The 25,914-nt window shown below is 42.9% G+C and overlaps 1 protein-coding gene across 8 annotated transcripts in view; it reads left to right on the forward strand.

Annotated features, from left to right (window-relative positions):
- The window catches only part of PROM1 (prominin 1), a 114,185-nt gene that overhangs the window by 28,788 nt on the left and 59,483 nt on the right, over window positions 1-25,914 (forward strand). For all 8 annotated transcript variants that reach the window (XM_036853841.1, XM_036853838.1, XM_036853839.1 and 5 more), the window contains exons 3-4: window positions 19,528-19,583; window positions 25,187-25,392. In XM_036853841.1, the coding sequence (XP_036709736.1) occupies window positions 19,528-19,583; window positions 25,187-25,392 (262 nt within the window). The remainder of the gene's footprint in view (window positions 1-19,527; window positions 19,584-25,186; window positions 25,393-25,914) is intronic.

Here is a 25,914-nt window from a genome sequence, read left to right on the forward strand (position 1 = left end):
CCCCCCTTTCTGGGTTCTCCCATCCTGTAATCCTCCCGGTGGAGAACCAGGCTGCCAGCGTCATAGGTTTCAGGCCAGCGTCCTGGAGAGTGAGTGGCTGGGCATTCTCTCTCTTTTAGTCCCAAGTCTCAATTCCAGTCCTGCCCGGGGCCAGTCACCAAGCACGGGCCCTTCGGGTGACCGTGGCTACGGTCACACCTCGTGCCTGGGCCGGGTGCTGCGAGCCTGGCGCTGTGAGGCATTGCTGGCCCCGTGGCATCACAGGCAGGGAGGTGGTTTCCAGAAGAGGGGTGGCTGGACGGACAGCCCGATAGGTGTGTCCGTGCCAATGTCCACCTAGTATTAGGATGTTTTATTATATCCAGCACCTGTGTGTTCTTACTTAATCAGACAGAGCCAGCACTGTCTTCTTTACATCACGTGACTCATGTTGGCAATGGGCCTGGCCATAAATAAGGTCATGGAGGGAAAGGACTAACATTAATTGATCCTGTCTCCCCAGTGTCACTCACTGTGCTGGGCAGTCTACGGCTGTCATCTCTTTGCATCCGAACAATTGTAACAGCAAACAGCTAGTATGTGCCTGCTTTCAGGGATTTGAACAACTCAACAACTCTGTGAGCTAGGGGCTATTAAACTCATTTTACAGAAGAGGAAGCTGAGGTCCAGAGAGCTAACTGACTTGACCAGGGTCACGGAACTAGCCAGTGGCAGAGCCAGGGTTTGAATTCAGGCAGGCTGGGTTGATGGTCCAGGCTCATAGTTGCCACTTGTATTTTGCTGGTAAAGGAAGTGAGACTCAGGGAAGTTAAGGGAGTGTTCCAAGGTCACACACACTGACGGCTAAGGGACCAAGCCAAGGTTTGACCCAGAGCCCTGTGATGCCCGCGCCTGGGCTTGTCTCCCCCTGTGCTCCCTGGAAGGGGGTGTGTCTGGAGACTGTAACAGGCACTCCTTTAATCCATCTGATGTGTCTTCTGCTTCATAGTACAGCTTCCAGTGCTAAACTGAAAAATGAGTCCTGTTGATTGTATTCCCATAAGCTTGTCCACAAAGTCCTGAAACATGCCCCTCCCTGCCTTCCTGTAAGTGAGCAGTAGAGGTAGGCTGTGCCCTTCTGGAAAATAAATGTGTGCCAGTGCCGTGAAAGACACAAGAAGGAAAGCTTCCTGGTCTCTTCAAATACATGCAGGAAATGAGAGATTAAGTATGAATGTAAATAAAGAGAGGCCACCCCAGCAGCTGCTGGATGAAGCCTATGTGGTATTAGACATCGCTGTCTACTGGATGGAAGAGAAGTTCTAAAATGTACACTTGGAGAAGCAGCTGTCCAGTGTGGTCTGGATGGGGCAGTGCTGGGGCAGAAGCATACAGCAGGAGGGACATTACAGGAGGGGTGGCCTGAGGCAGGCTTGCCACGTACCCTCTGCTTGGCTGGGGTCTAGATTTGGAAATGAGCCCAACACTTGAGTGGTAGTGATGAGCCTGCACTCTGGAGCCTCTGCTTGGGTTTGATTCCTGGCTTCTATGTTGACGAGCTGTGTGACCTTGGCCAAGTGACTTAAACTCTCTGTTTCTGAGTTTTCCCTCTGTAAAATGAAGATAATAATAATAGTACTTAGGGGATCATCATAATATTTAAATAATATTTATAAAGCAATGAGGACCTTGTCTGATAAACTAAGTGCTATATAAGTGTTTGTTGAGTAAAATATGAATGTATAAAACCCATATTCATTATAAGCTTTTAAATTAATCTTACATCTTGATGATCACACGGACAGAAGAGCAAGTATTTATTTGACTCCCACTGTACTGGTTTCTTAGGGATGCTGTAACAAATCATCACAAACTGAGTGGCTTCAAACATCAGAAATTTATTCTGTCATAGTTCTGAGAACCAGTAGTCCAAAATCAAGATATTGGCGCTCAGGGAGGCTGAAGGCTCTAGAGGAGAATCCTTCCTTGCTTCCTCCAGCTTCTGGTGGCTCCAGGTGTTCCTTGGCTTGTGGCTGCATCGTTCCAATCTCTGCCCATCTTCACATCTGCCTTCTGTGTCTCTGGCTCAGATCTCCCTCTGCTTTCTTTTATAAAGGCATCTGTCATTGGATTTAGAGCCCATCCTATAGCCAGTATGATCTTATCTCGAGATCCTTAACTTAATTATATCTTCAAAGACCCTTTTTCCCAATAAGGTCCCATTCATAGTTTCCCAGGGTCAGGACTTGGACATATCTTTTTGGGGGCAACCATACAGCCCATGACACCTACTACACACTTCTTTAGTTCTTCCAGAGAATAGCTCAGAGATATTAAGTGATGTGCCCAAGGTCATATTTCTGAAAAATGATGGAACCAGATTCAGAGCTGACTTGTCTGATTCCAAGTTCTTGAATTTCCATCCTGTAAGTATGTAGTGAGCTAGACCTGTTGCTGTTTGGCAGAGATGGCGTCGACTGGGTTCCCCTGCTCTCAAAAGGCTGACCTTGAGCACAGAGACCGCCACCTCCACAGTCAGCTATGATGCAGGAGGGCTGGCCCATGCTGACTGTCCGGCATGAATAGTGTGCTCATGGCTGTCCAGAGGAGGGATTAGTCATGATGGGGCAATTGCAGAAGACTTCCTGGAGGAAGGAACATTTGAACTGAACTTTGCGGGTGTGGAAGAGTTCAGGAAGCAGAGGAGAGCATTCCAGGTGCACAAGCAGAGGCCTGAGTGATGCAAGTTGAGACAGGAGCTTGTAGGATGTCTAGATGCAACAACTCAACTCATGACTGATCTTGTTTATTTCTACCTCTACCCACTCCTTTTACTCACCCCCTTCATTTTGAAGCAAATCTCAGTTTTTCTATCATTTCCTCTGTAAATATTTCAGTGTATTTCTTTAAAAATAAAGACATCATGCTGTTACACTGTAGAAAGTTAACAGTAGCTCTTCAATATAATAAAATATTCAGGAAATATTCAGATTTCTCGGTTGTCTCATAAATGCAGTTTTTAAAACAGTTTGTTTGAATCAGGATCCAAATGATACCAATATATTGCAGTTGGTTAATTTGTCTCTTTGTGTCTGTTTTTAACTTATAGGATGCCTTGCCATGTCTTTTTTCCCCCTTGCAATTTATTTGTTGAAGAGCCTTGTTACTGTTCCTATAGTATTTCCCATGGGCTGAATTTTGCTGATTCCATCTTCATGGTGTTCTTTACATGTTTCTCTGTCCTCTGCATTTCATATAAACTAGGACCTATAAAGATCAGATGCAGGTTTGTTTTGGGAGAAATAACACTTTATAGACGGTATTGAACATTTGCATCAGGAGATGGATAACATATGGTTATCTCTTTTTTTGTGATGTTAGCAGCACTGATGGTCACTATCTAGATTCATTCATTCATAGCAGGTCCAATCCTTTCAAAATTGTTTGCAAATATACTCTCAAACATATTGGAACTCTTAAGAAAAAAATGGAATTCTTAGCATATTTTGTAACTTGACTTGTTCACTTAACATTTTATTGTGGACATCTCTTCATGTCTGTTCCTATAAGTGTGTTGCCTAAAATAAAATTTAAAAGCAAGGAACCTAAAACATTCGTTCACCAATCTTTTGATGTACGTCCAAGGCTTACATTTTTTTACTATGAGTTAATTGTTTGACGTTTAACATCAATTAGATATATAATTGATATAAAGAGCACCTATAATGCATCCTGTATAATTTTTGGTTCTTTGTTTTGATTTCTTTGAAGTGAAGCAAAACAGAGTTCAGAGCTCTGGATTTTTAGTTTGATTTTTTTCTCCCCAGACTTTTACAGCTTACTCACATGTACTTGCCTTTTCTAAGTCTTTATAGAACATTAGACTTAGTTTTCAATGCTCATTCTTTTTATGTTCATATTTCCTTAGTTTGGGTAATATTTAATTACACATTTGTATAATATTTAATTACTTATTATATATAAAGAGGCAGAAAGAAGCTTGGGAGCAAACCCGGTATTAGGGGTCGAATTGTTTCCCCCTAAAATTCATATGTTGAAGTTCTAACCCCCAGTACTGCAGAAGGTGAACTTCTTTGGGGATAGGCTTGTTGTAGATGCAATTAGTTAAGATGAGGTTATACTGGGGTAGAGTGGGCTCCTAATCCACTTGGACTAGTGTGCTTATAAAAGGGGAAATTTGGAGACAGATCTGGACACAGGGAGGATGCCACGTGAAGACCGGAGTCATGCTGCCACAAGTGAAGAAAGTACCAGAGGCCAGGAGAGATCTAGGACACATCCTCTCCTAGAGTCTTCAGGAGAGCACCTTTCACACCTTGATTGTGAACTTCCAGCCCCCAGAACTGTGAGACAATAAATTTCTGTTGTTTAAGCCATTTGGGGTACTTTGTTGCAACAGCTCTAGCACACTAATCCACCCCGGAAGTGAACAAGTGAACTGGTGTTTGCAGAGGGCCAAGGGTACCCAACAGAGGTGGTAACGGTGACTTCATGGTGAGGGCTGGTGCACAGCCATGTTTTCTGAGGGAAGAAATTGATGGCTGGGTCATCTGGTCAGCTGCAAAGTGGGGTTTAGCTCCCAGAGCCTCCACTGTACGTTTGAATAGTCACATCGTCCAAGTTTTAATTCACGAAGATTCAACTCTATGTGCTGAAGAGTAAAAAAGAGAGAAATAACTTGAATAGTACAATTGTTTCTTCCTACTGTTGTACAACTGCATTATGTAGTATGAAGCCGCCTCCTCCGTCAGCGCTTATAAGTTGTCACTGCTTGCGTGAGACAAGAGATTTAAGGGACTTTCATGAACAATTCTTTTTTGCCTGCTTTTTGTTCACTGCACTTCCTGCTTGACCTGAGGACCTAATAACCCCCTGGAGGTCAAACACCTCATGCTATTGCCTTCTTCCTTCCACTTGCCTTTTGGCAAACTCCTTCTGTTCCTTCAAAACTTTCTTCATGTGATACCTATTCTGGAGATCTGGTGACTCTCATCACATCATTTTGTCTGTACTGTCTGTGTCATTTATACACTTCTACTATTGCATGTTTAACACTGCCTTTTAATAGTTTGCTGTCTTAGATTGTACACTTATTGATGCCAGCAGTGCCTGGCACATTGGAGACCCTTCATGATCTCTTGCTTTTGTTTTGGTATTTTTGAACTTTTAAAAATATTGTACTTTCTCCTCTAACCACTACAAATTTCTTTCTCTATTTACTTAACAAAGGTGGAACATTTATTTGCTGTGTGTACTCTCTTAAAATACTAGTGTCACGATGGTATCACCGAACTATCATACAGTAAAATCTGCAGGGCAATGAGCCCTTCTGAAAGAGCATGTTGCTCTGCTTTTAATTTTTTTCCTAGAATTTCCCTTACTGTCAGATTTTTGAATTTTTTTTGTTTCTTTATTGTCAGCTGTTAATTTATCTCCGCTTTCTTCAAATCCTAATACTTCACTTTATACACTTCACCTTATACAACTATCTGGGTGAGTTGCAGTGGGTGGCTTCACTTTTTCCTATAGAATTCAAAGTGTATTAACTTTGCAACAGCTATTTATATTTCAGAAACTTAAACTTTATTACCAAGAATGCTGCTTTTTTTACTTTCATGGGAAAACTCAAGTTTATAATTTTTTAGCCAACAAGATTACCAAATTTAACAGTAATTAAATATCTATGAAGAGCTCAAGGGCGAGAAATAGCTGTGATGTGAGGAACATCTTGTATGATTCAGACTAAAGGTGACAAGGGCTCCTGGGGATACCTGAACAGAGAAGGAATAAGTATTGAATTAAATCTGAATCATCAAGGGACTTCCCTGGTGCTCCAGTGGGTAAGACTCCACGCTCCCAATGCAGGGGCCCCGGTTCGATCCCTGGTCGGGGAACTAGATTCCACATGCCGCAACTGTGTCCGCATGCCACAACTAAGAAGTCCACATGCCACAACTAAAGGATCCCATGTACTGCAGCTAAGACCCAGCGCAGTCTAAACAAATAAATAAAATAAATATTTTTAAAAAATCTGAATCAGCAGATGAGTCCAATTGTATACATTGGTTTCTTGCTCAATATTTATTAAAATAAAACTACATTTATTTTTAATATAAAAGCAACATATATAAAAGCAATATACATACATATAAAACAACTAACATTTTTTCTCGCTTTTTTTTTTTTTTAATTTATTTATTTGGGCTGTGTTGGGTCTTCATTGCTGCGTGCGGGCTTTCTCTTGTTGCAGCGAGCAGGGGCTACTCTTTGTTGCGGTGCGCAGGCTTCTTATTGCGGTGGCTTCGCTTGTTGCAGAGCACAGGCTCTAGGCATGCGGGCTTCAGTAGTTGTGGCTCGCGGGCTCTAGAGCGCAGGCTCAGTAGTTGTGGCGCACGGACTTAGTTGCTCCGTGGCATGTGGGATCTTCCTGGACCAGGGCTCGAACCTGTGTCCCTGCATTGGCAGGCAGGTTCTTAACCACTGTGAGCGCTGATGTTTTTTCTAGATTTTTATTGGTTTTCTATCAGGGCTTTTAGAGTTGCCTTTCCTACATTGCATTCAACAGCTCTTTTTCTTTGTAAAACAACCCCTCTTGACTGAGTTTTAAAAAACATTCAATTTAGAATTTGTATAAACAACTGTTGCTTTTTGTAGTCATGTTTTATCTGTTTACATAATATTTAAATAAGTTCTGAAATTGCACCAATAAGTACAACTAACAGAAAGTGGTTTGGGAACAAACACCAGAGACTCTTGGAGATTGTACAGCTCAGCTGGCACGAGCAGAAAGGGTGGAGACAAAACCACAAAAAAGGTGCTTCTGGTGCATTATTAACAAAACACTAGAAGAGTATATTTTGCCTGGACCACACACTTGTTGGGACAAAACTGGGGCTTTTCTAAGTCTTGAATATTTGATTATTACTTTTCCAATGATTATTTATTGGCAAGCATCTAAAATTGTGCAAATTTTAGCTTCATTTCTTTTCAGGCTTTTTTTTTTTTTTTAAATGACAAATACTACATGCTGACATACTGTAAAAATGGCTCCGGATCACATCTCCTACACAAGATACTGTCAACTCTGATTTACATTTACAGGAACTAGAATTTTTAACTTGGTAGTATTACAAATTCTGTCTTTTTGTGTTTTTTTTGGTGAGGAGAGTATTGGGAAAGGGGTGGAAGAATATGTCAATGAAAGAACTTTGTTTAAAATTTTTTTTAATATTCTCTTAAAAATTCAAGTGAGCTCAAAGTATATACAGGAAAAAAAATCCCCCTTCACTCTGCTCCTAGTTCCATTCTCGGTCCCTAGTTTGGGGGAGGTCATGGTCAATAGCTGAGCCTTCTTTTGTCACACAACAGAACAAAATGGGGTGGTGTTGATTCACATTCTCATGGGAGTGTCTGTGCAATCATGTGCACCTTGGTGCAGACCAAAAAATGCGACTCAAACATCCTCAAGGCCAATGTTCCTTAAATGAACAGCAGAGACAAATGACGCTTCCCAGGAATGTCTTAGGGGAGGAAACGAACTCTGGGACTCCACAGGTACCTTGGCCATGTTGCCTGCCTCCCTCCCTGGATTTAACAGTGATGATAACACAGCTGCTGGACCGTCTTAGTCTCAGGCCCAGCGGCCCCCTCCCAGCCCTGTCCCATCATCAGGGAGGCCACAGAGCCCTGAGCCCTTATCTGACTTGCATCTTGGTCAAGGATTCCGAGCTTCAGGCCACCCCAGATGTCTCCCTGCTCCTGTGCAATGTGAGAGCCTGTTTCCTCTAAAAGCACTTGAAATGATTTAAGGGCCAGCCTGCCCAGTCACAGGCTTGAATGCATGTGGCCTTACAGTGAAATAGAATCCCCCGGCATGGATCTGTGTGAACATGTGGCGGGGGGAAGGCTACAAGGGCCAGACTGGTCCCAGATGCTTTTCCAAGAATTGCTTCCCGTGCAGCGTTTTTCTGAGCTCTTTTCTGGAAGAGCGAGTTAGTGCCATCGTGAATTCTCAGGCAAGCCGATGTGTGTCAGTCCTGCAGGGAAGCTGCTCCAATCAATTAAAGGAGGACTGCACAGTCACGTGCTGACAGCTGAAACGAGGGGAAAAACTGCACCAAGGGTGATTGAATTGGATTTTAAATACAGGAAAGGGGGCTCGCCCTCTGGAATACTTGATTATATACTTGGAGGCAGGGAGCATACTTTTGATAAGTTCTAATAAACCCAACTTGGCTTCCAAATGTCTGAAGCATCAATCCCTTTATTAAAAACCAAACCAAAGGGTTTAGTCATGTTGATGGAGGAGTTGAACAGCAGAAGTAAGAGCTCCGTGAAACTGAAAGGTACAGGACTTTGGCTGCTTGAAGGGGTTGTTAAAATGCATTCTCTCAAGTATAAATTTGGACAGACTCATTGCAGCCGCTCCAGAAGGAAATATGGTGAACTCCAGGACCTGAGGCAGTTGCATCGTTTGGGTGCCCAAATCCTCATCCACACCAGCCAAAGGAAGATGTGAGCCAAGGAGCGGGTGGGTGACGTTCATCCCAATGTCAAAGGACAGCGAACACATTTAACCAAGCCAGGCGGCTGGAAGATGGGCTTGCTAAAGTACATTCTTCAGAGAAGCAACACTTAACCTTGCGAGTGACAAACTAATTTAGTTCTGTCGTTTTTGATGGAAATCTTTTCAAAAGGCATATATTTATTTGCCTTTTAGTTTTGCACACACCAAACATAAGTTGATTTGGGGGGTTGTTCAGTGCCATCATTCAAGGTCGGTTGTCCTCAGAGACGATGTGTGATCTCCTGTCCTTGAATTAACTGGACCCCGATGACTTGGCTGGGGGCTCAGGTTGTCAGGAGCTGCCATTAATGGTGGTGACAGGGCCCCTCAGATGCGCTCTGCTCCAGCACACCTACGGGGCGTACCCATTCTATGGGGGAACATAGCTGGTGTGACTGAGTCGTGGTTAGTCTTCTGTGCCCACTTGGCCAGGCTGGGGTAGCCAGTGATTTGATGAAATGCTAATCTAGGTGTTGCTGTGAAGGTATTTTGTAGATGTGGTTCACACCTACATGTGAACCCTTTCAGTGAAGGGGATTACCCTCGATAATGTGGGTGGCCCTCATCCAATCAGCTGAAAGGTCTTTAGAGCAAAACCAGATTTCCACAGGAAGAAGAAATTCAGCTTCAAGACTGTGACGTCAGCTCCTGCCTGAGTTTCCAACCTGCCCTGAGATTTCCAACTTGCTAGTGCCCACAGTTCCTTAAAATCAGTCTCTCTCCTCTCTTTCCCTCTCCATCTCCATCTCTAGCTGTAGCTCTAGCTCTGTCTCTATCTCTATGTCTGTTTCTATCTCTATCTCTGTCTCTGTCTCCGTCTCTATCTCTATCTCCATCTCTTCTATCTCTGTCTCTGTCTCTATCTCTATCTCTGTCTCTATCTCACCACTTACTGGTTCTGTTTCTTCAGAGACCCTGACTGACAGAGGCAGTTATTCCCAAAGTTTGGGGATGAAGGTGGTGAGTAGTGTGTAGCTGGAGAAAATTCTAGCCCTCTCCCGCATTCCAACCACTGAAGAATCAAATAAGCAAGGTCCTTCCATTTTTCCTGAGGCAGAGTTTATGATCACCAAGTTCTTTCTCTGAAGTAACCACGTTCTGTGTAGACAGTGTCCCTCTGTGAGCCCATGTGGGCTCTTTTCATCTACCCTAATCTTGTAGCTTGGCGATGGGATGGTTTACACAAGTCTGCCTCTAAATAAGTGAGGAGATTTTTTGTGTTTTTTTTTTTTTTTTTTTTTTTAACCTTGTATACTATCTTAACTCACCTCCATTCTAGCCAGAGGACTGATATCCAATAAAGGACCTCGGCTTTGCATCAAATGATGGTCAAATATATTTGTATTTATATACTTTAAGTTAAAATAAAATGTCTAAGGCATGAGTCCCTTCTTTTTATTTTTCCACTAACCTGTCAGCTATCAGAATGGATCACACCTACTATGCTAATGTAATATAGATTTAAACATTTTCTATGCAATGAGTTGGCTCCTTAAACATTTTTCTTGATAAAAGGTAAACTGAGTCAAATTATCCAAATAACCAGAAGTTTCCTAATTTGTTTGAATTAGTGAGATTTTCCTGTCAAGAGAAGAATCAAATTTCATTTTAGAAATCAGAATGAGGAAGCTCTAAAGCATAAAAACAATCCACAGAAAACCTAGACCAAAGAGAGAAGACAAGCTTCAACCAACTGCAGTGGAATACCTCTGTCTGTAATCCAACATAAGATCTCTTCCACATGGGGCTCTGGGGAAAGTTCTAGGGACCACATACAAATTATGTAAATGTACATTTTCACCAACTACCTTTGCATCTTGATTTATTTTTTATTTTTAAAATTTATTTTATTTATTTATTTATTTATTTTGGCCGTGTTGGGTCTTTGTTGCTGTGCGGTGGCTTTCTCTAGTTGCGGCGAGCGGGGGCTACTCTTTGCTGCGGCGCGTGCGCTTCTCATTGCGGTGGCTTCTCTTGTTGCGGAGCACGGGCTCTAGGCGGGTGGGCTTCAGTAGTTGTAGCACGTGGGCTCAGTAGTTGTGGCTCACAGGCTCTAGAGTGCAGGATCAGTAGTTGTGGCGCATGGGCTTAGTTGCTCTGCGGCATGTGGGATCTTCCCGGACCAGGGCTCGAACCCGTGTCCCCTGAATTGGCAGGCGGATTCTTAACCACTGCGCCACCAGGAAAGCCCTGCATGTTGATTTAAATCTGCGTTCTCCTCCAGAAAGAACAGCCTGGACCTGTTAGCTGGTGCTCACAACCCATTTTACCAGCCAGCCTGTGCACATAACTCTTGGAGAGGGTACCAAGATCTTACATCCACTTAGTCTTAACTCCTTATCTGATGCACGTTTCCCAGGATAATACTGTTACCTGAGAGTATTTTACGTAAATAGTCTAGCACTAGAGACATGCTTGAATTCATGGTTTAAACTGATTGTGAACATATGTTTTGTAGGTGAGGAAAATTCAGTTGGTAGTGAAGCTTTTGAAAGGCTTATGGACCTATCAGCTAAGCCTATTAATGACTATCAAGGCTTTATAGACCCATGGATGAGGAGCAGACAGCAAGAGAGTTTATCTGAGCTCTATTGCGTTGCATTTTGTAGTGGTTTTTCTGGGTTCAAATGCCATTTCATGCATTCTTTTATGAATACAGAAATTCTTTTTTTTTTTCTTTTTATTTATTTATTTATTTATGGCTGTGTTGGGTCTTCGTTTCTGTGCGAGGGCTTTCTCTAGTTGTGGCAAGTGGGGGCCACTCTTCATCGCGGTGCGCGGGCCTCTCACTATCGTGGCCTCTCTTATCGCGGAGCACAGGCTCCAGACGCGCAAGCTCAGTAGTTGTGGCTCACGGGCCCAGCTGCACCGCGGCATGTGGAATCTTCCCAGACCAGGGCTCGAACCCGCGTCCCCTGCATTGGCAGGCAGATTCTCAACCACTGCGCCACCAGGGAAGCCCAGAAATTCTTTTAAAAAAATAATTTTTTAATTGAAGTATAATTGATTTACAGTATCATGTTAGTTATATATATATATATATATATATGAAACTGAACATCTATATTGTTTTTCAGATTCTTTTCCCTTATAGATATTACAAAATATTGAGTACAGTTCCCTACTGTGCTATACAGTAGGTCCTTGTGGTTATCTAGTTTGTATAGAGTTGTGTATATATGTTAATCCCATCCTCCTAATTTATCCTTCCCCCCCCCTTCCTTTTCAGTAACCATAAATTTGTTTTCTATATCTGTGGGTCTATTTCTGTTTTGTAAATAAGTTCATTTATATCTTTTTTTTCAGATTCCACATATAAGCAATATCATATGATTTTTGTCTTTGTCTGACTTACCTCACTTAGTATGATAATCCCTAGGTCCAACTGTGTTGCTGTAAATGGCATTATTTCATTCTTTTTTGTGGCTGAGTGATATTCTGTTGTATATATCTACCACATTTTCTTTTTTTTTTTTTAAATTGTCTTGTTTTGCTTTTTTTTTTTTTACTTTAAAGTGGTTTATAGTAATCTTTTTTATTTATTTTATTTTATTTTTTATATTTTATTTTTGGCTGTGTTGGGTCTTCGTTTCTGTGCAAGGGCTTCCTCTAGTTGCGGCAAGCGGGGGCCACTCTTCATCGCGGTGCGCGGGCCTCTCACTATCGCGGCCTCTCTTGTTGCGGAGCACAGGCTCCAGACGCGCAGGCTCAGTAATTGTGGCTCACGGGCCTAGTTGCTCCGCGGCATGTGGGATCTTCCCGGACCAGGGCTCGAACCCGTGTCCCCTGCATTGGCAGGCAGATTCTCAACCACTGTGCCACCAGGGAAGCCCTACCACATTTTCTTTATCCATTCATCTGTCGATGGACATTTAGGTTGTTTCCATGTATTGGCTACTGTAAACAGTGCTGCAATGAACACTGGGGTGCATGTATCTTTTTAAATTATAATATTCTCTGGGTATATGCCCAGGAGTGGGATTGCTGGATCACGAATACAGAAATTCTGATCTTTGAATGAAGATGTCTTTTAAAATCCTGGTTTATGCTAGTGCCATCCTACTGGCTTCAGTAAGTCTTAGTCGGCTATGTTATTTATGTGTACACTTGCTCCTGAGAAAAGTGAGTTCGCCTTTGTTTGGTCAAAGCTAGCAGGTTAGGCTATTTGTAGAGGAGGCTTGCAATGGAAAATGTTGGGGGTCTTAATTGGCTAAGGCTTTTTTAGTTAGGGTAAGTGACACCATTTGCTATAACAAACAAGCCCAAATTTCGGTGAAAAACATTTCTCTCTAACAGCTCAGTCCAATGTAGAAGTGATGGAGTGGTGAGGGCTGGGCACTCTGTAATGGTTCCGTCATCCTATTGGGCTTTGGATTTCTCCACTGGCTCCTCCAGTGGGTGATGGGTAGATGGGTCAAGTGAGCGACCATCAAGGGTCTTACAGGAGGTTGTAGAGGCCAGGAGTAGAAGTGATGTGCACGCCTGTCTACCCACATTCCACTGACCAGAACTCAAGTCACGGGCCCCCACCTAACTGCAGGGGGGCTGGGGAATCAGGCAGTGGGCCAAGGAAACTGAGGCCACACATGGTTCTGCTGAGCACTCATTTGGTGCCACAGGCTGAAGAACTGGAGAGGGCAGAGCAGTGAAGCGTGTGCGGTACAAGGGTGGAGGGGAAGGACAGACGCCAACATTTTCAGGTTAGTGCAACATAATGAGCACTGCCCTAAACACCCTTCTCAGGGCAAAATGCCACTAGCTCTTCCACACCTGGTGTCATGCCAGCACGTCCAAGAAGTTCACACTTTTCAAACTAAGTTTGTGTTTTATCAGGACTTGTCAGGCATTCCACTTGGTTTGCCTCTCTGCCCCTCATCCTCTCAGGAATTTGGTGTAGACGGAAGTCTTTTGTGCCTGGAAAGAAACAATTAAAGTTTTGTTTTAAGTAATGTTTAATTTACTGAAGTTATGTATTTAGAAGCCCAGTGTTGGTAGGATTTTAAATTGAACTTGAATATCATTTTATTCTACTTATAAAACTAATAGCTTTAGTAAAAATGTGAATAATCTCTTTCACTTTGAGCAGTGTTGATTTAATGCACAAATTAACAGATTAAGTCATTCTTAGTACAGAGACCCCCCCCAGACCTTGTGAGTATAAAAGAGTGCCACTGGGGGTCAATGGGGGACCCTGTGGGCGTCTCCACAGGGGGACACAACACTATTTATGCTCTTAGTTAATCACATTTCCAGGTAGACACTTTAAGTGCCCAAGAGGGCTAACTCTGTGTGTGGGTAATTTTTTATTAATAGGAGTTCTCAGTACAATAACAAATTTAACCTGACATCTAGGAAAAAAAAATGATTCACCCTCTAACGTTTGTTCATAAAGAAAAACCTGGGGACTTCCCTGGTGGTCCAGTGGTTGAGACTCCTCTCTCCCAATGCAGGGGGCCCGGGTTCGTTCCCCGGTCAGGGAACTAGATCCCACATGCACACCGCAACTAAGACTGAGCGCAGCCAAATAAATAAATAAATAATTTTAAAAAAAAGAAAAACCTGTTCTGAACATTTTACTCTCCTAATTTTAATGCTTACACCATAATGCTTCTAAGTCTATAACTTAATTTTAGGTTTAATGTTAATAATCCTATATTGTTGCATCTGGTCAAAGAAACTAGAAAACATCAGGTAGAAATTAAAATAACCTGAATATAAGACTTGACTAAAAGGCTTTTCTAAAAGCCTTTTAAAACAAAACAACCTAAAATTAGAATACTTTTGGCAGAAAAATGAACAACTATGAACAAAATTAACATTACATAATATTTTAGCAAGAACTACATTACAATAATATTGTTTTACATAGAGTAGAGTGATTTACAACATACTAAATGCCTATTTTATATCAGAAATAAAAATATCTTTATCAAAAATACTTTTTAATATAGTTTCGCACTTTTGGGAGATTCTGTTCCCAGTAAATGGCAGGAACACAATTTAGAAGATGAAAAGTGTGATACATTTTTTTTTTTTTGGCTGCGTTGGGTCTTCGTCGCTGCGCGTGGACTCTCTCTAGTTGCAGTAAGCGGGGGCTACTGTTCGTTGCGGTGGCTTCTCTTGTTGCGGAGCACGGGCTCTAGAGCGCAGGCTCGGTAGCTGTGGCACACAGGCTTAATTTCTCTGCATCATGTGGATCTTCCCGGACTAGAGATCAAAGCCGTGTCCCCTGCATTGGCAGGCAGATTCTTAACCACTGCACCACCAGAGAAGCCCTGTGGTACATTTTTAAATTAAGAGACCTAACTTAATTAAGTTGTCAAATAGATATTATCAGCAAAGTCTTTCCAGGAGCACTTAAGTTTGTCACAAATCTGATAAATCACCTGCCAACAACTGGGGTTTTCAAGTTCTCTATCCATTTTATGAGAGAACATTCCAAAAGTGAACTTGCACTTTGCCTGGGTTGGTTCAGAACCTACATATGTATTAAAAGAAACCAGTTAGGAAACAAATATCTTGTCAAAGATGAGGAAGATGGGTCTGTTATAGATGGATCCTGCACAAGGCACTTTTCTTATTTTATGTTGCTTGTGTAGCTTCAGACATCAAACAACTCATAGAGAAGTTACACACACACACACACGAAGAGCCAAAAACAAAACCAACCTACTTTGTAGCCTAGTGGTATAACCAAGGGGTCAGAATTCGCTCTTGCTGCAACATTTCTTAATTTCCATCATCACATGAAATTTAAAGTAAGTCCCGGATAAGAAGACACTGTAAGGTCTAGGGGCTGAGCACAGAGAGGCGGACGGTCCCTGTCATTCCAGGAAGACCCACAGAGTCAGATGCCGAGAAACAGTCTTCTACCATGAAAAAAGCTTTCTCATCTGCCTGCTTACATATTTCCCTCCCACTGCTGTACCTTAAGAGGCAACTATTATGTTATGGAAAAGAGCATGGAAAGATATAGTGAGAAATGAAGCAGGGCATGAAAAAGGTGGCCAGGCCGCCCTCCGAGCTCAGGGCAAGGAGAACTCACCGGCCTCCTGGAGCCGTCCAGTCTGGTGCTCGGTGCCTTTCAGGCCCCATCTCAGCAGATCCTCCCTCAGCTCTGGAAGGACAAAGGGGTCACTATTGTCCACACTGAAGTCACATGGATGGCAGGAGAAGACTGTGGTTTCTCAAGCAAGAGGTCTTACTCCTTTCTATCATGATCACAGCACCTGGCACCCTGTAGGCGCTTAATATGGTGGTTGAATATTGTTGAATGACCCGAAGACTGGGTCAGGTTTAAGTCACCAGGATTCGTGCAACAAACAGAACCCACTGCCATCATGACATCATTTTACAACCTGCTTTGAGCTGTGCACGCCTTCTCAGGGCTGAGAAGAAGCAGGTAGACACAGTGGAGAATATTAGGGTAGAATCTGTTCATTTGGAAGCTCTCAGAGCTGGTGTTGGTCACGGTATGGTCATCTTTGGTGAGCACCAAGGCTAAGCCGAGGTTTCCAGTTTGCGTGTTCTCTGTTTGGGGCTCTGTGCCACCTGCGTGTTAATGGTTAATACCCACCGGGCAATACAAGGAACTAGTCACAGAATTCAGGGGTCCTGTCTGATCTATGGAGTGGAAGCAGCATTTTTTTTTGGTAAAGAAGTATTGTGTTTGTGCGGCACCCATACCACAGACAGTTCTGGAGCCCTGGAACTTGCTGAGGGGTTGCTTCGCAGCCTTAGGAGGGACCCAAGTGAAATCTGAAACTTGGGGGCAAGGAGGGACTGAGAAAGAGGCGGACCCCTCCAGATGGGACAGTGGCAGGTTTAAGAAAGAAAGGAACTTACTTACGAGGCTTGTCTTGAGCAGCTGCAAGATGAGTAGATCTCCGCACCCACCTGCCTGAATCTTAAAAGTTTATGTAGTGGTCTCAACTGGATTCAGTTATGTAGACCATACAGATGGTCTCAACTACACATTACTCTCTCAAGACTGCATCCTTGAACCCAGCTCCTAGTGTGGGATGGGTGGGCAGAACGGACGTTCCAAGGGCAGGGGAGGGGTGAGCAGCTTCTGGGTGTCTGGGTCCAGCTCGCAGGTCAGCCAGTGGTCACATCCTGTCCATGGCCCCCTCCAACATGAGGATGCAGGCGATCCAGAGGCCGAGATGGTTTCCACCAGAAGCCTTTTATGAGCTGGCCAGGAAAGACAAAGACAAAGGACTGGATGCAGTAGAACGAGTGACACTTGGGAACCATGAAAAGTGTGGGGCAGAAGTGAGACCCTGGTTCTTCCACGTGCTTTCTGAGATGGACCGTAATGGATTCAAAGTTCTCATCAGCAGTGAACCAAGTAGATCTGAGATAGAATTTCCTAGTGTGGGGTCCCATGGGCTCCCAGATGAGGTGTGAGCAGCAGAAGGTTAATGTCGGGGCTTGTCAAGTAAAGATGCTTGGGTTGTGTTGTACAGGCTTTTCTGATGTTCACTCACCCTGATTAAGAGCCGCTTAATTAGAGATACACAGGGAAGCCAAGGGAAAAATGGATATTGTGGTCCTGAGCATGAAGGACGCTCATTCTGTGTTTTTGTGACAGGGGATGCTGGAAAGGAAGGAGGGGGCAATAAGGAAACGGATAGAGGCCTTGGGGCTTTGGGGGAAATGGAATTGCTCCGGGGTGAGAGTGGGCAGGGTGACCTGCCGCCTCTGAGCCTGTGCTGTCCAGTGCAGGAGCCACTAACCACGTGTGGCCATGGAGCACTTGAACTGTGTAGCTTGCCTGAACTAAAGGGCATTGACACCGGCTTCTGAACTCTTAGTATGAAAACAAGACTGTAAATAGCTCATTAATATTTACACTGATGATATCTTGAAATGACACTACTTTGCATATATTCAGAGTAAGTAAAACATATTAAAATTAATTTTAAATTAATCATGTTTTTAAATGGAACTACTAGAAAATTTGAAATTACTGATGTGGCTTGAGATAGATTTCTGTAAGACAGTGCTACTCTAAACCACGGGAAGGGAGAACATCTCTGCTCCAAAGTCTTGGGATGGGTTTTTAGCCAGTACAGCAAGGATCAGCTTTGCCAGAGGGTCAGAGCCAGCTGGCAGCCAAAGGACAGGGATCAACTGCCAGTGAGTGTTGTCGTTGGCTGTAGCTGGGACCATGCCTGGGACACCCAGGGCCACCAGCATCACAGAAGGACTCAGGAGGGGCTGGGTCTTCAAGCAAACTGATGGGGGCATCTGTTTGGCAGAGACGAATGTCACTGTTTCCCAGAGGTTGCCATGGGTACACAAGCCATGTTCTCTGGCATTGGCTCACCTCCACAGAGCTCTACTAGAGCAACGCCTGTTACGTGTGTGCAGCAGACTAAAGCAAAGAGACTGGTTCAAGGCCGGGGAACACCTGTGATCCTGGGTTGCCCCCAAGGTACCTTGGAGAAACTCTAGGGTTCCCAGGGTTTCCTACCAGTTTGAAAATCTCTGTTCCTGCAGCACATCCTTTACAGGTCTGCTCCATGTATCTATCTGCTCTGTGCAGGTGGAAAATTGTTTTCCAGAAGGCCGTGTGGGGAAGTGGCTTGCTTTGTTTCCTGGCCTGTACATGTGAATGTCTTTGCTTTAAAAAAGCGTTCACCATGGGGTTTCATTTGCGACCCCCAGTAGTATACTTCGGAAGTGCTTATACGGGATACAGTCCTAGCATTCCAGAAGCTCATTCCTGGGGCAGAAGACAATGTGCAGTGTGGGAAGGACCTCGCACCAGGGGAAGGAAGACCTGGGCCTGGGTCTGGCCTCACAAATCACTGATTTTAGACAAGTCACCCTCCCTATCTGGCCATCAGCTATGCTATATCATTACTAGATGGGAGAATCAGGATACGAGGTGGCTCCTGACCTATGTGAGAATTTTAAAATGCCCCAAATGGGCATACACAGAAAAATTCGGTTTTGCTTAGCATTTTGGGTTTTTCTTGCACTGCTTGGAGATGGAGAGGGACATCTCATGTTAAGAGCTCTTGGATTAGGTTAACTGTAAGATTCCTTTCATTTGTAAAATATTATGTAAAAGTAGAAGTATTAAAGAATAAATTGCATTCGTGGTTCCAAATTATTAAGAAAGCAATTTCATGGGCTGTGGGGCAAAAAACATTAGGGATAAATGGAGTCACAGTTCCCTAAGGAAATCTGATGTTCCTAATCTGCATGCAAATGTTAATGCATTTTCCAACTTAAAAGAAAAATCACATTTAGAGTTTAGAGATTCCTTATTTCCTGTGGCTAGTGGTGGTGCTGTAAGTCCAACCTGGCTTACATAAATTAACCAGCAAAAATCATGCACACTGGTCACATCAAAACTTTAAACCTTGTGATTCAGTGTCCTGTCAACATGTTCATATAGACCAGGAGGGCAGACTTTTTCTGTGAAGGGCCAGATAATAAAGATTGGAGGCTCTGGAGACCGTACGGTGTCTGTCGCTCTGCTCTTGTAGTTTGTATGGCTGAACAGCCAGAATCAACACGTGGGCGTGGCGGTGCTGGAAATTTAATAAATCATAATTAATTAAACTTGATTTATTGACAAAAAAAGAATTAGCAGTATCAATGTAACATTTTATTAGTGACTGTTAATGAGGTATATGTAGTTTGCTGGTAAACATTAAGGTGTTTTGTGTGAAATTGAAAACTCTTAAAGATGGCAACCCTCTAATTTTGCCACTGGCAAAATCGTAGGTCGAAAATATTTGTTTGTTCTCCGTTCTTTGCTTCTGGTTAGAGCCTCATTAGGTCAATTATTTACCTACATTAAGAAAGAGGAATAAAAGTATAAGAATACTATATTGAGGTTCAGTAATTTCTGAGCACATATAGACCTTTATTTTCTAAATATGCATTTTATATTTTTACTGAAAAAGTAATCGTGCCGTTGTTTTGTGGCTTTTTCCCCCCAGATATTTTAAGAAAAGTTGTCCAGAAGAAGTTTGACCTGTCAACGGATTATGAGAAGGTAATTTTGATTGATGAATTTGTTAGCAAAAAATAAACATGAGCAAAACTTTGGCTGACTTGAAAGTAAATCTTTAAACAACCAGTTGTTTTACCTGTGAATTGAGTAACCTTTCTTGACTAAGAAGCTTTATGGAGTATTGAAATGCCTTATTAATCCCATTTGAACTACAGCAGAAATTTCAAAAGTAGCATTTGAAGAAACATTCACCTTTCAAGCTATATGTTATTGAAAAACTAAAATTTCCTTAAAGGAAGTCTTATGCTACTTTTTTTAGACAAGGGATGAGAACCCCTTAGCTAAATGGAATGGTTTGAACATCCCTAGAAACAGGCATGCGTACTTTTAACATACACATGCATACTTGTAGAAGAAAAAGAATTAATTCTTACCAGAGCTCTTCCACAAGGAAGTGATTTGGGGGCTTGTTGTTAAAAAGATAAGCAGGGCTGGAACAGGTGGGGAGGCAGCTTTGCAGGTGTTCCAAGCTGTGGGGACCACGTGAGCAGAGGATGAGGCGTGAGAGGAGGAAGCAGAGGGATGGAGCTGGTGGGTGAGGAGGAAGGGGAAGGACAGGTGAGCTGGGGCCAGATCAGGGGAGGGCCTTGAAGGCCTCACTCAGATGAGTGGACAGTATTGTCAGAAAGCATCCAGGCACCTTTCATGTCTCTACTTAATACCAAGGTTAGGGTTAGGGTTAGGGTTAAGGTGCTGTTAATTCACTCTGTTTGCATCCACGAGGTTAACTTACCTAAACAGAACAGTGTGTTATTTCGATTTTGGCCTATGATGAATGTCGGTTGCCAATGAAATCAACAGACGAATGTTTTTGCATTGAATGTTAGGATAATAAAAATTAGTTGAATCTGTGTGTCAAGCTATTAGTCCTGCAGGGTCAGACGATTCGTTCGTTCCATCCTTTCCTGGTACGAAGGTAGTTATCAAGACAACAATAAAGGTACCAGTGGACTTTTATTTATTTAATGGCCAGCACAACAAATGTGAATGACAGTGTCTCCAATGGGTGTGAAGGCAGTGAACTCTCGCCCAGTGGTGGGAACGGTGGCCGCATATTCTCAATTTGCAATAGAATGATGCTTAAGGGGAAAGTGAATGCAGAAGCCAAAGAGGAAGTTCTCATCTCAAGGCCATTTATGTGTATAAAATAGGATGAGCCAGATACACACTAGTGCCTACACCTTCCCTCCTACCACAGAAAGCATTTTCATTCTTCAGTGCCACTGGCTTCATTTATATCTTCCAAACGTGATTGCCCATGTGTGCCTGCTTCCCTGGGCAGAATAAAAGGATCTTTGCTTTTATATTTATCTTGAAAATTTGCATGCCATTAGCAGCCCAGCCTGAATGCCAGTTTGCTCTGCCAAGGAATGGGTTGGGCGTGAGAGGCTGGACTCTCTCATCTGGGCCCAAGCCTTAGAGGACCAGGTCCTCAGACTCTGAGGTGACTCTGGGCAGCCTGACAAGCATGAGCCAGAGTTGGCTGCCACCATCCATGGCAGGACTCTTAGTTGGACGAGTCCTTTATGGTTGGCTTGATATTAGACTTGGAGTTCCTGTAAACTTGGGGACCCCCCCTACTTCCTGATTTCCTCTCCACCTCAGGTGTCTTTACAAACGGATAAAAACCGTTTGGGTGGAGCTGGTGTAGAGAAAGGAGCCAGAACTGGGCCCACAGGAATGAACGGAATCCTACCCTAGGTGTGGAATTGGGTCATGTTTTCCGGTTATCCAAGGAAGAGGGATTTGGTTAAGCAAAGACACCAAACAAGCCAGGGCTCCTTGGGAAGGGAGCTTTCTGATTGGCTTTAGGGAGATGAATGCTGGGTGTGTTTGGTCAGAGTCCCAGAAGCAGACCCTGAGTCAAGGACTCCAGGGCAAGTCACTTATTTGGGAGGTGCAGGGAACCCTGGCTGTGAAGTGGGAGGTGACACAGCGGAGGGAGGGCCGCCTGTAGAGGGTGTATCATTCCGCCACCTGCCACAGGGGGCAGCAGAGCTCCATCCTGTAGAGGAGCTGTGATAGACGCCAAAGACACCTGTGTGGGAATTAGCCCATGGGAAGGTGAGAGAGCTGAGGTATCTATACACCAAGACTGAAGAGGCACTTAATCATAATCATGACACGGGGCTTGTTTTAAAGACAGATTCCTGGTCTTACCCAAATCTCCTGACGCTTCTCCAGGGGAGGGGCCTGAAGTCAGTGTTTTTAACACACGCTGTTAAAAGGAGCTTATGATTGGTGAGGTTGGGAGGTAACAAGCCCGTGGGGCCCGGACCCAGGAAGGGAGGCTGGGGTCATTCAAGATGCCCTGTGGGTCCCCAGGGGCATGTGTATCTGAACTGCCCATCCCAACATTTCAGATGATGCCTCCTTTAAAGGTTATTACCATCACAAACATTGTTCTTCCGCACCTGTGAAAATCTGCCAGCTAAGGCAATGGCTTCCAAACTTGGATTTCCTGGACCAGACAACTTGAAAAACGTCATCTGGAGAACACCATGGAGCCACATAATTTTATTTAACCACGTGAGGACATTTTAAGTCAACTATTACAACAATAATGACTTTGTCCCTCTTCATACATATGTCACCTCCCTCTTCCAAAAAGAAGGATAGTCTTATAAATTGAGCAAATGAGGTAAGCACTGTGAAAGGGCAAGTATAGGACTCCATGGCATCATGAAGGAGGGATGTACAGCAAACCCAGACGTTGTTATCAAGACAGACTTCCTCGAGAAAGCAACATCCAAACTCAGACTTGAGTTTCATCAGGGGAAGAGTGATGGGAATAAGGTTCAAGCAAGAGGGAACCCAAAGTGAGGAAAGGGAGAGAGACCATGATGCTTTCTGGGGACTAGAGTGGTCAAGAAGAATTGGGACATGAAGCCAGAATTAAATAACATAGGACCACGTGGAGGAGTTTGAATTAGACATGGTGGGAATCCATGGAATGCTGTTAAACAAGGGAATGATACCGTAAGATTGTCATTTTAGAAAGGGCACTTGGAAGTTGGCGCCTTGGGCTCTGGGGTTCTAGGCAGCCACTGATTCTCTGTTTCATGGAGACCATGTGGTTGTGGTTAGTGTGTTAAGCATTTGTAACTTTCCCTCTAGCTCCCCTTGTCCATAACTGATTAGCATACTGATTAAGAACCTTTCAAGAAATCCAATGTAAATCCAAATGTGAGCCCTAGAGCTTGACTGTACCCAAAACACTGTTTGTCTAATAAATGCTCCTTTTATGTTCCTGTCTTGTGTCATCCTCCTCTCCCTTGATTTCCTCTGTGTGGGATATTAATGGTCTCAGTTGTGGTTAATCACTCCAGTAATGTTTTCTGTTTTCTTGATGCATGCTGCCTCTGCTTGCACAAACTCTGCAACCGCTTTGACTTCCTCAGCCAGAAAATGTAGTCTTGATTCTGAAGGTAAAGTCCTCACTTGCTGTTTCATGTTGCTCTGTCTAAAGCCCGCGAGTGGTGTGACGCTTTTGCCAGAACTTTCTGTTCACTGTCATCTCCACTGTGATGATTTTTAAATTGTTTCCTTTTTGTTTCTGCCATCATCTTCCATCTTCTCTTTCAGCTTTTGTAGTCCACGAAAGAATAGCAACCCATCTGCAAATTTAAATCTTGAGCTTCTCTTCAACACAATCCACAAAGCACTCCGGAGATCTTGGTATATCAGGAAATAATTTAGGTTCTTGCCAGATCTTGGCCAGACTTTTAAGTGTAGACGTGAACTCTGGAAATGACATAATCTTGTTCCTGATACTGTTTAACCTAATATTTAGTAGTGACATTGGAAAGCTTATATACAAAATATAAAATTTGTATTTGGAGCTAAAGATACTGCATTAAAAACATTTCAGTACACCTTCTCTCCTGGGTTTGGGGTTCAATGTTACAATTTTTTTTTTTTTTTTTTGGCTGTGCCACGCAGCTTGCAAGATCTTAATTTCCCGACCAGGGATCAAACCCATGCCCCCTGCAGTGGAAGCGTGGAGTCCTAACCACTGGACCACCAGGAAATTCCCAGAAACAATTTCTAAAAATAGTAACAATTTAGAATATTTGCTGAGAAAGATAGCAAAATAAGTAAGAATTTGGTGTGTCTGGAGCTGGTTTCTCAGTTGGCCAATGATGTGAGTCTTCAAGGGCGGGTTACACACCAGCAAATAACGACTTTTCATGGCCGTGGTGTCCAGCTTAGCTTAAGAAGCCTGCATCAAAATTGCAATCACTTTTTTTGTTTTTAGCATTTTAACCTTAATATGGAAGTAGATAATATTCAAGTGCCATGTGCACCTAGCTTAATACTCATAAGCGTTTGCCCACGAGTTAGCTAATACTGATTGAACATTTGCTGTGTGCTGGGCACTTTGCTAGTTGTTTACACATTAATTCACTTAATTATCTGTCCCTCACAATATGCTGATGACATTAATGCTAATGTAACATTTCCTAGTTTAGAGAATTAAAAGCCGCCCCTGCTGGGATTTAAAGCAGGTCCTCTGACTCCAAGTTCAGTGCTCTCTCTCCTAAGACATCACATTTGCTTCTAGGAACAAGGCTTGGGTTTTGTTTTCCTTTGCTCAGCTTGGCTTCAGAATGTATTGCTATCTAGCTGGTCCATTACAAACCATTACAGGTTGCAAACCGCCAACCTGTAATTTTCTGCCATTCTTTTAAAGTGTCTTGCTTTATGGAAATGTGAGTAACTGCATACATGAATTGGAATGAGAACGAGTTTTATCATCCTGTTGCATTAATTTTTATTTAGCCTGGAATAAAGCCGTCAGTGATTATGAAAATAGGTTTAGGTCACATGATTGTGTCTAGCTATTGTGCTAGTTCCTAGGAACCTAGGAACTATCTGAGACTTAGGCTGCTGAGCCCAGCCTCACCAGCCTGAAAGGGGCACTTAGCAAGTGTCTGCTCCACGCCAGGTACTTCCCATGGCACCTTACCACTAATCATACATTATCTGCAATGTTCACAAGGACCTTATAAGGTACGTATTTTATTCCCAGTACATGGGTGGGGAAACTGAGTGGCCTGTGAGTAACATGTCTGATTTGGAAAGTCTGAGCCTTTTTTTCTAAATTTAGATATATTCCAGATTCTTTCATAACTAACTATGAATTTGTCATTAATTGATCCAATCCAAGCTACTTTGAATCCTTAATAACTATTACTAGTTCTATCTTTCTGGTGAAAAACATCCTTGGTATAGATTATTCATTATGCAAGGACTTCTGCCAAAATTTGTCATGCCGTTTAAAAACAAACAAAATACCTTTGGGGTTGAAATGACACCATTTGCAACTTGACCCTGAATTTGGATATTTTCCTGGAAGTCGAAAGAAGGTAGTAACTGCTTGATCCCATACTCTGATAACTCAGATCTCTGCTTCCTTTGTTTCAAGAAGGATCTTCAAAATGGACACACAAACACACACCCTCCCCTCAAGATTTAAGTCATGATGGCAAATAGCTTAAAAAGCATGAAATGTGTACACTGTGGAATGTTCTACATGTAATTTTATGTTACAGTATGTGCTGTTTCTCTTGTTTGACTTGCAGATTATCTACTATGAGATCGGGATTATTATCTGTGCTGTCCTGGGATTGCTGTTTATTATTCTGATGCCTCTGGTGGGGTTTGTCTTTAGTTTGTGTCGTTGCTGTAACAAGTGTGGTGGAGAAATGCACCAGCGACAGAAGAAAAATGGGGCCGCCCTCAAGAACTACTTTACACTCTCCCTCTTGGTGATTTGTATATTTATAAGGCAAGTAGCATCTTGGACAACAGCTGATTGTGTTTTAGGTTGATGAGAAATGTCTTGTGTTTTAACTGTTGAGCATGAGTTGGAAACAACAACGATGAAATTCAAAAAACAGAAAACAGAAAAGAGAGAACAAAAATGCTTGCCCAGCACATCACTATAAGCAGAAGTTAGTGCTGTAACCAAGCTGCTCTAGTTTACGTGATAAGCCAGCCCCGTGTTTTTTTTCATTTTGAAGACATCCTGATAAATCTGGGACTGAAGAAAGCATTCACCTCCCAGGACAGTGCCTCCTTCCTCTTAAATAACTCTCTCGAAACAGGCAGCATGCAGGAAGGCAGAGCAACTATTTCTAGTTGATTTGTACGTCCGAAGGGATCTTTTGCAAGAAAATTTTTTTTAATTGAAGTATCGTTGATATACAATATTATCTTAGTTTCAGGGGTACAGCAGAGTGATTCAGTTATATATGTATATATATATATATATATATATATATAATATATATATATAAATATATGTATT

The sequence above is a fragment of the Balaenoptera musculus genome, chromosome 5 (genome assembly GCF_009873245.2).
Source record: "Balaenoptera musculus isolate JJ_BM4_2016_0621 chromosome 5, mBalMus1.pri.v3, whole genome shotgun sequence".
Classification (NCBI taxonomy): Eukaryota; Metazoa; Chordata; class Mammalia; order Artiodactyla; family Balaenopteridae; genus Balaenoptera; species Balaenoptera musculus.